General features: G+C 54.6%; 5 protein-coding genes across 5 annotated transcripts; 3 read left to right on the forward strand and 2 right to left on the reverse strand.

Annotated features, from left to right (window-relative positions):
• Nucleotides 1-319: 319 nt before the first annotated feature.
• Nucleotides 320-1,299, reverse strand: CDEST_11854 (uncharacterized protein). Its single transcript, XM_062928010.1, has 2 exons — nucleotides 827-1,299; nucleotides 320-721 (listed from the first exon to the last, which is right to left on the reverse strand). Exons 1-2 carry the CDS (start codon nucleotides 1,148-1,150, stop codon nucleotides 419-421), a joined length of 627 nt encoding a protein of 208 aa, XP_062784061.1. The 5' UTR covers nucleotides 1,151-1,299; the 3' UTR covers nucleotides 320-418.
• A 3,485-nt stretch (nucleotides 1,300-4,784) lies between these two features.
• CDEST_11855 (uncharacterized protein) lies at nucleotides 4,785-5,388 on the forward strand (the record flags this gene model as incomplete). The annotated part of the gene is made up of 1 exon (XM_062928011.1): nucleotides 4,785-5,388. The coding sequence occupies exon 1, from the start codon at nucleotides 4,918-4,920 to the stop codon at nucleotides 5,386-5,388; it is 471 nt and encodes a 156-aa protein (XP_062784062.1). The 5' UTR covers nucleotides 4,785-4,917.
• Nucleotides 5,389-5,540: 152 nt separating this feature from the next.
• Nucleotides 5,541-8,193, reverse strand: CDEST_11856 (Putative aconitase X swivel domain, aconitase X catalytic domain-containing protein; the record flags this gene model as incomplete). Its single annotated transcript, XM_062928012.1, has 2 exons — nucleotides 5,541-7,583; nucleotides 7,720-8,193. 2 exons carry the CDS (start codon nucleotides 8,191-8,193, stop codon nucleotides 6,204-6,206), a joined length of 1,854 nt encoding a protein of 617 aa, XP_062784063.1. The 3' UTR covers nucleotides 5,541-6,203.
• Nucleotides 8,194-9,822: 1,629 nt separating this feature from the next.
• On the forward strand, nucleotides 9,823-11,679 carry CDEST_11857 (Putative alcohol dehydrogenase, zinc-type, GroES-like superfamily, NAD(P)-binding domain superfamily). The gene is made up of 2 exons (XM_062928013.1): nucleotides 9,823-10,360; nucleotides 10,423-11,679. Exons 1-2 carry the CDS (start codon nucleotides 10,337-10,339, stop codon nucleotides 11,545-11,547), a joined length of 1,149 nt encoding a protein of 382 aa, XP_062784064.1. The 5' UTR covers nucleotides 9,823-10,336; the 3' UTR covers nucleotides 11,548-11,679.
• A 1,067-nt stretch (nucleotides 11,680-12,746) lies between these two features.
• CDEST_11858 (Putative Marvel domain-containing protein) lies at nucleotides 12,747-14,580 on the forward strand. Its single transcript, XM_062928014.1, has 2 exons — nucleotides 12,747-13,646; nucleotides 13,776-14,580. The coding sequence occupies exons 1-2, from the start codon at nucleotides 13,380-13,382 to the stop codon at nucleotides 14,577-14,579; spliced, it is 1,071 nt and encodes a 356-aa protein (XP_062784065.1). The 5' UTR covers nucleotides 12,747-13,379; the 3' UTR covers nucleotide 14,580.
• The last annotated feature ends 1 nt before the right edge of the window (nucleotide 14,581 follows it).

The following is a 14,581-nucleotide window of genomic DNA, read 5'->3' on the forward strand; positions in this document are numbered from 1 at the left end:
CGCTGGTAAGCACGACGGGTAGGCAACGGATGTTCCACAAGGTTGGTATGAGAGAAAGATACAGAGCGATCCAGTCACAGAAAAAGGAGTGCGTCGTATGAGCTGGTCCAGCGGTTGCTAGAAGATCGCAGCTCTTACCTCTCAAACTATGGAAAGAGGATTGCGCAGGTATCTGGCAACGGAAAGGAGATGGTACGCCGGTTTCAAAAGAACGACGTTCTAATATACAAGCTGTCCGGGGTGGCATATTACTGCGCTAAGCATTTATCTTCTAGATGTCTGGAGTCTACTAGAAGTGTTTGAATACTACGTCTAGTCTAGGCGACATTATCTTGTCTAGAAACTTGACCATCTATCCATTCCCCTAACATTACTACTCACTCCTACTCTTATTGTTACTGTCACCATTGTTCTTGCCCTAAGCTTTACCCTTAGCACCTGCCCCAGCAAGCTCCTGGGACTTATTAATAACTTCGTCCGCCTTAGCAATCAACACCTCATCCTTTTCAACTTTAGTCGCGTCCGCCGCGGCTGTGTTAGCGTCGAACTTGAGACCCGTAGCGGGCTTGCCGGCTTCGGCGACGTCCAAGGCAATGTTCTTCTCGAGCTTCTTGGTCTCCTCCTCGAGCCTCGCCGTAACGTTATCGCCCTTCGTCTGCTGTACCTGCAAAGCGAAGACGGTAGCTGTGAGCTTGAGAACCTTGTTCTGGATCTTGCCGCGCTAATTGTGTGTAGTTATGTTAGCCCTGTCTATGCTATACACTGACGAATATTGGCGCTATCCAACAGAAATGTGATTGTGAGAGGACGCTATTGAATCACAAACCTCAATAGCAAGAACATCCTCTCCAGGAGCCAATCCCGCGATTGTCTTCGTATAGCCGCTAATCTCAGCCTGGTTGCAAATTTGATTTACATGGCTGAGAAAGCTGAGGTCAAGCTTATCAACAAGTGCTAGTTGCGCTGGGTCCTTCGGCAGGCCAGCGAGCTTTGCCTCGGCGTCAGCCTTAGCTGTACCGGCTTTGCCGCCGCTGATGCTCAACTCGTCAAAGGTCTTGTCCGTAAAGACCCTGGCGCGCTTCTGCACTGCGTTGCCAGGCGCGGCTGAGGCGACAGCAGCAAGGGTAATAAGGATAAGAGAAAACTTCATGCTAGCGGTATTTTGAGTTGTCTTTGTTAATTGGCAAACAAGATAGGAGTTAAAGTGTTGGTTAAGGAGCGAAAGAACAACAGCACAGCTGTAGAGAAGCGAAGGTAATAGAACACAAGATATGAGGTGCAAAAAAGAATGAGATAACGAGAATGAAATTTGGAAAGTCATATAATCTGACAGTTCGAACAGGATTGATTTAAAAGGCACTCTCCGTGTCTATCAACAAGAAAAGAGGGAGGCAGGCTCTGGGTAAGCACTCGGGACCGCCGTTGCCGAAGGCTTAAGTTCTCACCCTTGTGTAACAACATCTCCAGAGAAAGTTTAATGAATGGGTGGACAAAGAGTCATAAATCCTGCTCAGACCAAGCATTAGAAGCGTTGGAAGAGGGAGTAAGAATAACTGTACAGCCAGACTGACTTCACAGGTCTGTCAAAATGCTTACTTAAGGTATTGCTATCAGGATTTTCCCTGTCACGTGGGTTCCAAAATGCACCGCTGGTCTGTATTCTCTCAGGAGTGGTGGGTTTGAAGCTGTTTCAACCTGTCTCATGTTCCTATGACTGCGTGCATGATTCTTGAATCGTAGCAGAGGACAAGCGTGGATCTCGTAGGCGAAGTCAGCATTGTTATCTCTTAAGCAGGCACTACAAGAGAGGGTAATAGAGAGAGTAATAGAGAGAGAGAGAGGAGCAATTTATTACCAACAACAGTAAGAATTGAACACTGTAAGAACAAAATGGTGATTTAAGTTTAGAGTCTGCTCCTCAAAACGCTATGTGCTGATGTCCTGCTAAGCCGAACTTCCGCAGTATGCGTTCCCTCCAGTCCGGCGACTAGCAGAGGCCTGCACCCAGCGTCCATCACCATCCTTTGACTCGAGGCGGTGGAGCAAAGCAATAAGGTGTCCGTAGCGACGAATCAGATGAGAACCTGGTCCTAGCGGCTGTGTATTGGTTCAACGAGGAGCCTGCATTCTTTGCTGCCGGACATCCGAGCTACACATCAACAGGTCTTCGTGTAATTGATACCAAAATTGCACGCCGGGGAAATCCGTGGATAAGTGTCGATCGCCTGCGTGTCGGAGACGAGCTGCACCACTTGAATGCCGACAAAACCAATTACGAAGCAATGCCTACAACATTTATTTATCTCAAAGGGCTGTGGAACTATCATGCCAATGACTACCTGGTTACTCTCAACTATCACGCAATCACGGCTGCTGCGATTGCTTAACAGTCGCAGAAGATTCCTCCGGCAGAAAGAGCCCGAGTTCTACAGAGCTTCAGTACTCTTCAGCCCCAGCCATCAAGGGAGCAGAGCCATGCTTTACCCTCCTGAGTGGCAATCGTGTGTTTTCTAATGGAGGCAATGCTAGAGATATGCTTAGGTCGATGATGCATGTCTAGGACTTCAAGATGATCAGAAAAAGAGCTTGTGGCGCCGATGAAGAGAGAGGTTCCTGATCAGACTAAGAAAAACATGGATTTCCTCACCAAACTCTACATCTAAGACATCGACTGCAGCAGTTCGAGAGCTGAAACGCACACCTTCGAGCTGCAGACCCCAGAAATGATTACTAGCGGCTTCGACGAATACCATGTGTAATTGCAAAGACCTAACTCTGACGATGATACTTCTTTTCCTCAAAAAAAGCTCCACTTCACCAAAGAGCTTTGGCATACCGGCTCACTTTGTCATCACAAGACTACTTAAGACTCTACGGATTGTCGTCCTTCCCGGTAGGGAAAGGCTACTGGGCTTACTTGGTATTGCTTTATCGAAGACGATAAGAAGCGTATCAACTACTGTAGGGTGGTTCTAGCTAGCAGCGCCATGACACCATCCAAAGAGTTAGCTGCTCCTGACCCCGCAGATAAGGGTTCGTCACATCATGTCAGCTCACAACTCGGTAGAGCAATGTTGCGGACAAATGGTCCCCGGAGAAACTCTACTATGGTCTGTGGTAAAGTACAATCGTTGTGCTGTGCAGCCTGCAAGGTTAGGCTACTAAACCTGACCCTTGCAGACATGTAAATGCGTGTGTACATGCCTTAGTTACTGGATGTATTGCTGCTAAGCTGAGTGTGGCTGCATCCCGAAAATCTACATGGCAGGGTGGCTAAAATTTGGCCTGCAACCGCAGTATGGCCGGAAAAGGTGGTTATGATCGACGCCATCCGTACCAATCATCCTTGGTAAGGTCTGCTTTTCCTGGAGCTTTCATCCCAGTCTACTTCATTTGAAAGCTTTCTTGAGAAAGGCATGCAATTTGTTCAAGCCAGTATTGCCATTCCGAATGATCCACATCTGCACACGTCTACAAGTAAGTTTGAAGCTTAGTCTGCCGGGGTCCAGTCTTTCTGGTCGTTCAACGGATAGGCTCGGAGCCCGCAGGCCAGATTGCCCAGCTTGAAAGGGGCTACACGATCCGTCGTACATGTCCTGCCAGAAACAAACTTTCTAGACGAAATTTGTCCCTCCGCCCCCTCCATCTCCAAATCTATACGATTCATCAAGATTAGGTACATCCATGCGAGTGGCGGTCTTCCGCCATGCCTGCATGATTTACAAACTCACAAGAGTCCCAACATCACGGATCCTGCAAGGATCCGCCACATCGCATTCGGGAGACATTATCGACAGCCAACATGACATATGAAATAGCACATTTTCGATGGGAAAATCCTTCACGGATGAGCCAACTGTGGTACTCTAAGCCACGCAAGTCTCCCTTTTATGACCTCGGCCTTACCTTCTGCACAATGCTATATCCCAGATGGATGGAGAAGCACCCGGCAGATCTCACCGAATGTTGCTCATGAGGGGTAGACAGAGTGACCAGCAACCTTGTTCAAACTCAAAAAGTGAATGATGGGAAAGGGATTAGTAACTGTTGGACATGAACTTGAGTTCAGTGAGTAGGGATGAGTTTACCGGCCACAGTGCGACTCGCCCCCCTCCCGTCTTCCAATCTTTCGACTATAGATATTAGTTCGCACTTTTACATCGTACTCGTCAATTTATTTAACTTTACCCCTCATCACAATTCCGGGGGAAGGAAGCCTCCCTGAGGCTTAATTCTCCGAGAAAAAGCAAGCATCCTCGAATTATGCAAAGAGTGCAGGGCGGGTTCAGTTACACACGAAGCTTGCGTGTCCCCAAAGCTTCCTCTCTGGCGACGACCAAGTTTGTTCCTGGACGCCCCTTGCCCCGAGCGGAGTCCAGAGCGATCTTAACTGGGTATGTTCAATTCTCTGTGCCAGCAAATCGCAATCTTCGATCTCGATTCGTCTTTTACATTATCGTAGAATGGGCCATTCAGAATCCGAGGCCGGCCCTTTAGGTTTGGCTGGGCCTGAGATCTTGTTCAACGGCCTCAAAGGTTGATACAGCAAACGCGCTAGCTTCTTCTGATGCCTCCTTGGAATTTCGAAAATCCCAGCAACTTAGGAGCAAAGCGATCGAGATGTTGCCTGTCTAGGTGTAGGATAAACCTCGCGTCTTCTGTCCACGTTCTTTCCGAGCGGAGTCAGATTAGCTCACAAAGGCCCAAGGTCAATCATGGAGAGTACAAAAGTGAGACGGCGCGCACTAGCCATTCAAACTGGCTTCAACTTCTTCCCAGGCAAATTGGCTAGCATCCTCTGGCTGTTTAGCTCATATATCTACCGTCAACTTATCCAACATTCATGATCTACAACTCATCTTTCTCCTTCATTCTTATCATTTCCGTCCGATCGGTGGTGCCCTCGAAGTATTCAAAATGCACGTCTTCTCCACCATCATCCTAGCTGCTGCTGTTGCGGCCCGCGTCTCCGCGCTCGTCGTTACAAACATGCCAGGTCACTCTCGCCCCTCAATCTTCAATCTCACCAACATCAATGTCACAAAAGTTATTGATACGCACCCCGTTATGGAGGCCAGAGATGAATCGGCCAGAGATGAATCGACCTTCGACGCCACTGGCCCGGAGCACGAAATCGAGGCCCGAGACGAGACTGCCTTCGGCGATATCGACACGGAATCTACTGTTAAAGCAAGAAGTTGGTCCGTAACCGACGAAATCGACTTCGAGCCCGGACCCCAGAACGGGGACGAGTTTCATGCGCAACAGCGAAACGAAGATGCTTCCGATGCTGTCGAAGTTGCTTATCACGAGATCGAGCCCAGAAGAGGTAGCAGTAACCGGTTTTATAACAATCGTGACCAATATTCCGGCTCAAAATCATCCTAGGGGGAGAATAACACAGCCACTAGTGGCATTAAAAATTGAGATAACCTTGCAGAACTTAATAACAAGGACTAGAGTGTGAACTGTTGATGGTCTACTATTTCATACTACTTAGTAGCTTTTAATAAGTCAAAACTTCTAGTAATAGTAGCTATTATTATTATCTTATTCGCTAAAGAGTATCTTGAGAGGCGACTTTGCTGTTGATAGTACGCAGTACATAGAGAGAGAACTTTACAAAACTTAACCATGGAGACTGCAGTTTGAACTGTTAGCAGTGAAATAACCTATGCTGCTCGGTGACCTCCATTACTCCAAGCTGTAAGGACTTCAGTACTTACAACATGCCAAACCAGCAGCTCGAAAGTATATCAGGGAGAACACAACTCAAAGCAAACCGAAATAAGCCACATACACACACACACACACACACACACAAACGACAAAAAACAAGAGAAAGAAACAACAAGGAAAGAAACCACGAGAAGCTCAAGAACATGTTTCATAAAAAGGGCTGCCACGATTCAGCTCCTATCACTCAGTGGCGCCTGCTGATTCCCATAGGGCCAAAGGTTCCCAAACATCCAAGAAGCCAAAAGGCGAGTGTGAATGCTAGATATCTCAAGGGCAGGTCAGATTCGTTGTCGAACAGGCTCTGGAGCTGGTTGTTTACTCACCTGGAAAAGACGAAGGACTTGATTCGCAAAAGCTTGCGCCAGGGCTCTAGCTGGTACGACATACATCGTGAATCGAAGAGTGGTATGATGTTAGTCACTTTGGAACCATGAGCATGATCCTGACTTCCGCTCGACTTCACGTCACTTGGGTACCTCTGAGAACAAAGCAGCTTGCAGCCACCCGGGCTTCTCGCCGTTGCTCCCACCGCTGCAAGCCGCTTCCACACACATGGCCAAGCTACCAAAGCGAAAGCCTCTCCCGGTGAGCCCTGGCCCGTAATGGGCATACTTTCCGGAATTGGTCATGATGGTTCGCGCCTGAAGCGGGATGATGGGCTCTGTGATCATGCACCAGCACGTGTCGGTGAGGAATCGGACCCCGAAGTGCTCCAGCGGTCCGACCAACCCGGCTTGAGATGCCAGACCGTGCACGGCGCGGCCGCATGTGACGATGACTTGGACGGCCTGATGCTTCGTCCGTCCCTGACAAAGCTTGGCCAGGAGTCGCATCTCGGTCAAGGAGAAATGGGGGTTCCCCAGGGACACAAGATCGACGCCCTGCGAGACGGGGGCGGAGTTGAACCTCGCCCAATACGCCTCCAGTGCTCGCCAGTCCAGATCAACGCAGCGCAACTCTCGCTTCGGGGCGCTGACGGCCTCCAGAGTCGGGGCTTCGGGGGTCACGCCGACGATATGGAACATGAAAGCGCTCGAGGCGGTGGCAAAAGCCGCACCGAACGCCCGGAGGTCGTCTTTAGTGGGAAAGAAGCCATCTTCGAGGCCTGCCACGACAGGTATGTCACCGACCGCCTGGGTACCCACGAAGTAGCCCAGCAGCGGGTAGAAGGAGTCGTCGATGGAGATTCCAGTCCGGGGCACTTTGATCAACACGGACGCGAGCCGGTTGCTGTCAACGTGAGCACCCCCTCTCGGTGCCCGTCCGGTCAGGGCAACGGCGATGTCGAGGTAGTCCGGGTACTTCATCGTTTTGGCCCCGAGAACACTGTTTGCGTAGACGACGGCGTTCGATTCCCCCCAGGCCACTTGGTCCCCTTTCCGAGGTGCGCTTTCCAGCTGGTACGGGGCGCAGGTGAAGGTGGGCGTTGCGCCCATCTGGACATAGGCATCCGCCAGGCGAGCGGAAACCTCACCAAAGCCGGAGTCTATGCCGAGGGCTCGCCACCGCTTCGCGTCAATGGAGATGGAGTTCATCGTCGTCGGGACCGCGACCTTGCCTCCTAGACCGAGAAGCTTCTCTGCAAAAGCGAGCGACGCCGGTCCCGTGTAGAGGCACCCATCGACGTGGACTTGGGAGATGTCCATCAGCTCCTCGGCGTCGAGGAGGCTCGCCATCCGCAGAACGATGCGCATGGCCGCACGAGCAGCGCGCCCATGGAACCCTTCAAGGAGTTCTCGGTCTCTGCTCGAGAGGCGGGCCCCGCGAATCAGGTTGTCGAGTTGATCTTCTGCGTGATGGGCGGTCTTGCTCTCTTCGGGGTGGCTTGTAGGGACCTTGATCGGCTGTTGCAAAGTTATCAGAGATCATCGTTCAACGACAGAGTCATGTTTCTCGAAAGACCCAAAAAAAAAAAAAAGGGGGGGGGGGGGGGGGGGGGGGGGGGAGGAAGAACAAAAAACGTTAAGTCACGTCACTAACTGGATGGACGTCTTGTCGAGGCGTACCGGAGGCGTCGTGAGATTCCGCGCAGACATTTCCTCCATCTACCGAGACTGTCTGGCCATCGAAGGCGAGCAGCAGGCGGAAGTCTGTTGGCTTCAGCATCACAACGGGGATATGTCTGCCAAAGAGTTCCTGGGCGATGATGACGCCGAGAGTGAGGATGTCTTCTCGGCGCTCGAACACAACCGCGCTCGGCCCCTTGCCGTTTAGCAGCATCTCCAGCATGACGCCGCTGCCAGTGCAGGATCCCCTGCCGCCTGGGATGGCCAGGATGGTGTCGCACAGAAACCGTCCGCTCAGGGGATGGTGACGGTCGATGACTTCGCCCGTCTGGGGGTCCACGCCACCCCACATGCTCAGCTCAGTATCGTTGGCCATGAGTGTACCCCGAGCTGAGCCCGTGACATGGGCGGCCCCGACGAGGGAGAGTGCGGACTTGCTTGGATCCATGGGGTTGATGAGAGAGCCTCTAATTGGCGACCAGTGGCCAACAGAGACTTGACTACATGTGCAAGACACAGAAGGTAATCCTTCAAGAGTGACGTGGGGGAGGAGCCGTGAATATACTGGAGCTCACAAGCTCCTTTCTTAGGATAACAATGTCTGTGTCTTATCGCAAGACCTTGGAAGCCAATAAGAGTTGCCGACGGTCAGGGATAACACGCCAGTTCGGCAAGACAAAAACTGAGGCAAAGAGTCCAGAGTGCGTTAGGCGTAACAGCAACACAGAGTGTTGTTGTGTTAGGACATAATACAGAAGGTTAGTCAGCCGGGATCCGGCCGGCCACTTTGCCTGGTAGTGGGCATGTAAGGCAGTGAATGAGCTTACAACACAGCACGTACAGTAAGTACCAAAGCTATCAATTGCCTTATGGATTCTTGCTCAACCCATCCCAGCTAAGCACCTCATAGTCCAGGTCATTCAGCGTGTTTTGTAGTGCTGGCGCCATTGCCTATTTGCTACTTTGATAAATCGTACCCTACCGCCCTGCGCCATCGGCATTGATACAGCAGCCCGACCAACGATGTTGACCCTTCTATGGCTACACGCATTGTGCCACGATGAACCCTGGCGCTGGTCAGTTGTAACATCCAGGACAAACAAAGACTGAAGAGATGCAGCTGGAAGGAAGAGGGGCGGCTCATTCTGGTTCCCCAACAGAAAATGGGGGATGCCACGTCCATGAGGGACGAAGGGATCAACCAAAGTTTTCAAGAGCACATGACGAGCTCCCAGCCACGAGACAACGTGACAAGAAAAACCCACCCCATTTGACCGAAAAGAAGGTGAAGAAGGAAAATGAGCGGTAAGGGCCCCCCCCCCACCAAATCGGACGAGACTTGACCGGCATGGCCCAGACCGGGAGCGCGCCTCTCTCTCTCTCTCTCTCTCCGCGCCCGCCGACCTGCGCGCCCCGGATCTTTTTTGGAGTCTTTCCAACTCCACCAGAACCCAGTGACCGGGTCTGATTGCCGTGTTCCTATTGGGGCGGGTAAAGTGCTGGATAAATAGGCCACAGGGGACGCTAAAGTCGGGTGAGTGCCGCTGCTCGTTGCGCACCTATGACACCTTGGACGCTTGTTTCACTGGACGATCGATATTCCTGTCCAGCTGTGGCGATAACTTGCGCGAGGGACAGACTCAACATTATTGACTTTGACTGGGACAGTACATGTCAATTGGACGTTGCCCACAACTCCGGAGCCCTGGGGTCCATGAGTCCATGGTCTCGGTCTTGGAGACCCTTGGATGCCCCTCTATAGAGAGAACGAGACTCGCATCGCAGTCCAGACCTGTCATAAGACCAAAAAGTAGCCGCATGGGAAACTCGCAAAGCTACGAAGCCACTTTTCTCGATCCCATTCTTCTACCTTCCCCCCATCCCCACCCCGCACCGACGACAGCGAGCTCGTCCCCAAACTGATAACTGGAGCACCATGGTGCTCGGGGGGCAAGACGGCGGCGCAAGGATATATGGGTAATGAGACGGGATAATCACGAGCGTGGAGCTTCCCTACAGCGAGAAAAGTCGACGCAGACGCGCCGCAATGAGGGGCAGCCGAGGGGCAGTCGAGGAGCCCATGCTAATCCTTCTCTATCCCGCCAGACATTTGGTGTTTTCCCATGCTCGCTCTTCTGTGTCTGTCTCGCACTCGCTCACTCATCCTTCCTCTCACTCCCAAGGACAAAGCTCCATCGCGTCCACATGTCCCCCATCCATGCCGTCCAATCGTGATCCATGACGCCGCGTTGCGGGCCTGGGCTGGTGTCATGGCTATTTAACCTGTTGCGCGCCGGCCCACGATCCCCGGAGCTCCTCGCTTTCTCCCTCCCTCTACTCTCTCTCTCTCTCTCCAACTCACTCTTACCTCCTCTGACATCTACGGTCTTGTTGTGTTCTCTGTGCTTCTCCAACGATACCCTCCCTCTTGCCTTTTCGTGACCTTTGACGAAGACCCCGACGATCCCCGATCTCTGCTCTTTCGACAAAGAACGAACACCGACAGCTTCCAAAGGACCGCCGTCGTCCCTCATCAGCTCCCCTCTCCCTCTCCCTCTCTATCCTCACAACCCCCACCAAGCCCATCCATCATGGCCGGCACCGAGGGCAAAAGCGTACGTCCCAAACGCCCGTGTCCACCACGGACAGACACAGACTCCTAACACCTGCCCCGCAGAACCTCTCCTTCATCCTCAACAAGCCGCACGACGTCGAGTTCGCCGAGCGCCCCGTCCCCTCGGTCTCGGACGCCCACGATGTGCTCGTGGCCGTCAACTACACGGGTATCTGCGGCTCTGACGTGCACTACTGGGAGCACGGCGCCATCGGGCACTTTGTCGTCAAGGACCCGATGGTGCTCGGCCACGAGTCGGCCGGCACCGTCCTCCAGGTCGGCGACGCCGTCAAGACGCTCCGCGTCGGCGACCGCGTCGCCCTCGAGCCGGGCTACCCGTGCCGCCGCTGCGGCGACTGCCTCGCCGGCCACTACAACCTCTGCCCCGAGATGCGCTTCGCCGCCACGCCCCCCTACGACGGCACCCTCGCCGGCTTCTGGGTCGCGCCCTCGGACTTCTGCTACAAGCTGCCGGACAACGTGTCGCTGCAGGAGGGCGCGCTGATCGAGCCGCTGGCCGTCGCCGTCCACATCACCAAGCAGGCCCGCGTGACCCCCGGCGCCTCCGTCGTCGTGATGGGCGCCGGCCCCGTCGGCCTGCTCTGCGCCGCCGTCGCGCGCTCCTTTGGCGCCACAAAGGTCGTCAGCGTCGACATTGTGCAGTCCAAGCTCGACTTCGCCCGCGACCTGGCCTCGACGCACACGTACCTGTCGCAGCGCGTGTCGGCCGAGGAGAACGCGCGCGCCCTGATCGAGCAGTGCGAGCTCGGCGCCGGCGCCGACGTCGTCATCGACGCCAGCGGCGCCGAGCCGTCGATCCAGACCAGCCTGCACGTCGTCCGCATGGGCGGCACCTACGTCCAGGGCGGCATGGGCAAGGCCGACATCAACTTCCCCATCATGGCGCTGTGCCTCAAGGAGGTGACGGCGCGCGGCAGCTTCCGTTACGGCCCGGGCGACTACAAGCTCGCCATCGACCTCGTCGCCAACGGCAGCGTCAACGTCAAGAAGCTCATCACGGGCATCGTCGAGTTCAAGCAGGCCGAGGAGGCCTTCAAGAAGGTCAAGGAGGGCCAGGTCATCAAGATCCTCATCGCCGGCCCCAACGAGAAGGTCGACAGCACCTTTAGCACCGACGTCGACCCCAAGAAGGCGTCCGAGGGCGGCAACCAGGGTGGCTGCTGTTAATCAACGAATGGAAGAGGAAAAGAAAAAGAAGAAGACGAGGGATAAAAGATGACAAACACAAGAAGAAGAGAAGAGAGAGAAAAAAGCAATGCCTGTCAAGGCGAGCGAGCGGGTGGTGTTGAAAAAGGGTGTGGATGGGCGGGCGTCTGGGTGGGTTTGCGATGTATTTTCCTACGGCGCACGTTATAGCATGCATGGTTTTTGATGAAGCGAGATGGGAAAGACGGGGGAGATAGAAAGAAAGACAGACAGAGAGAGAGAGAGAGAGGCATGTAGGCATTAGTTACGATCAACAATGATCCAGATAATTCTCACAACCATGTCGTTATTGTCTTGAATCTCATGTGCCGTTTCCATCACCGTTGATCAAGCTAAACCGCATCTCAGTCGTGTGTGTCTAAGTGACATGAGTCAAACAGCCAAGCCATCATACGACAACGCGCCCTACGCGACTTGGCATCGGTTCGTGAAACGCGGAACAAGGCAAACGAAGTTCGGGCCGGCAGACCGGACGGGGCCCCCGGCTGAGTGCCGTGGTGTCTGTATCTCTCTAGGTCTGTAAGCACACACACACACGGAGATTCTTCACTTATCACCACGACCCGGATGCCATATTCGGCCCTCTCTCACCTTAGTAGACAGCGAACCTACAACAACTGACCAGACACGGCCACGAAATAGACGGGAACGCAGGCAGACAGACTCCGCCCTCCCGCTCAGCTGAAGACGCCACGGCGCGCACTAGCGATCTCGAGCGTCCCTCCCAGCTCCCGAACCGGCCTAGCCCGGACGCCGTTCCGCTCTCCATCCCCCAGTTGTTAGTCCGCGCGGAATCTCAATCTTGCCTGTTTGGTCCAGTGTTGTGGATTGGGCAGCCATCCACAGTCAGGAGAGTTGAGACAGAGTCACACACACACACACGCACACCAGTCACAGACACGACAAGCCCTCCGTGCATGATGCCACCAACTCGATTCACGAATCACGTCCCGACGGCCCATGCCGGCAGCCCGTCTTCAACCACCGGCACCTGCAAACCCTGCCTCGGCCATTGTCAACCTTGCAGACGAGCTGAACGGCCTCGCATCGTACTCCTAAACCCCTGCCCCAAAGCCTAACCTCATGGGCCGCTTCGAGCTTAACCAGAGCCCACAGTTAGGCATTCTCCCCAATGCTCCCACCAGTCCCTGACAAGCCACCAGAACGCCCACGAGCCCCGGGTACCTCGTGCAGAGAACTCTCCCTCTCTCTCTGCCTCTCCATCTCATGAGTCGTTTCGCTAGGCCGACAAGCGTCGTGAGGCTGGCGCGCGCCGTAGCACGTTTGAACCAAGCGAGGGGCAGCATCAGCAACAACAAACAAACAAACAACGAGAAGAACAAGAAATAACCCTGCATCGCGCTACGGAACGCCATCAGGCACATGTGGCATAGCTCACGACTGGGTCCAGATATGGAGGCTGAGTGAAAAGGGGTGGCGTCGGAGGGTACAGAACAATCTGACGATACGTCGGCCAGTCTTCACCCCGTCTTTCCCTCCCTTGGCTCGTCTTTTCCTTCCCACATCTTGTCAGCGGTCTCAGCCCATAAGTATATGCCTATATCCTTCGCTCCCCCGCCACGGCGCTCTTGGGAGTTCACTCCCGTCCTTGGCTCTTCCACGACGGATTCTATGATACTAGGTCCCCTCCTCCCTCCGCTTCCTCTACTCGTCGCTTATCCCATCGTGGACCGACTAGGACTGCCCAAGTTGAAGCTGAACTGGTTTCCTCCCCCCTTTTCCAACTTACACTGCCAACCTCTCGAGAACGACGAGAGCACTCGGACATCATCATGATGAACGAAACGCAGCAACAACATCCGCAAGCACAGTCTCTGCCCCAGGGCCAGGCCCCCCAGCAGCAGCAGCAGCAGCAGCAGCAACAGCAGAGCTACACACATCATGCCCCCAGCGGCCCGCCGCCTCCCATGATCGTCACGCCGACCTGGCTGGTCGCCATCCGCGGCCTCCAGTTCTTCCTCGCCATCATCATCCTCGGCCTTTCTGCCGCCATCATCCACTGGGTTTACATGGACGAGCTCGGCCTCTCTGTCGCTATCGTATGTTGCCCCGTCCCATACATCCTTGCCTTTCCATCTTCGCCTTTCACTCCCATCACAATCCCAATACATCCCACCCCCTCACCCCCTTGTAAAGCCACGAGGCAGCAACTAACGAACACACCCCAGTCCCTCTTCACCTGGATCATCGTCCTCTACGCCCTCCTCTCCGAGAAGCTGCCCGCCCTCCGCCGGTTCTACCACACCTACGCCGTCCTCGCCCTTGACCTCTTCCTCGTCATCCTCTGGCTCGCGACCCTCGGCGCCACCGCCGCCCGCCGCGCCACCTTCGTCGTCTCCGTCACCGCCTCGTGCTCCTCCGATGGCTCCGCCGTCAACTCGGGCCGCTGCACCGTCCTGCGCCGCTACATCGTCATGAGCCACGGCGCCCTCGCCATGCTCTCCGCCATCGCCGGCCTCTCGGCCCTGCAGCTCATCCTCTTCCTCGCCACTTTCATCTGGACCGTCGTCCAGTTCGTCCGCTGGCGCAAGGCCAATGCCCCCGCGGCCCAGTCCGGGGCCAGCCAGGGCGAGATCCAGATGGAGTCGAAGCAGCCGTTCCTCGCACAGCAGACGGCCTACCAGCAGCAACCGTCGCCGTCGCCGCAGAATGGGCATGTTCAGCAGCAGCAGCAGCAGCAGTTCTACCCTCCTCAGCAGTACCAACAACACCAACAGCAGCCGCCTCAGCAATACCAGGAGATGCCCGTCCAACAGCAGCAACACCAGCAATATCCCCAGCAGACACCTTCTCCCGCCCAGAACTACGGCCAGCAGCCGCCGCAGGAGTACCAGCAATACCAGCAGCACCAACACCAGCAGTATCCGGCCCAGCCGTATACGCCTTCGCCCGTGAACGGGGCCGTCTCGCCGGCCAACTCCCCACCACCTCAGGGGCAGGGGTACGCGTACCCCCCACAGGAACTACGGTGAGA

This window comes from Colletotrichum destructivum, chromosome 8 (genome assembly GCF_034447905.1).
Source record: "Colletotrichum destructivum chromosome 8, complete sequence".
In the NCBI taxonomy this organism is placed as follows: domain Eukaryota; kingdom Fungi; phylum Ascomycota; class Sordariomycetes; order Glomerellales; family Glomerellaceae; genus Colletotrichum; species Colletotrichum destructivum.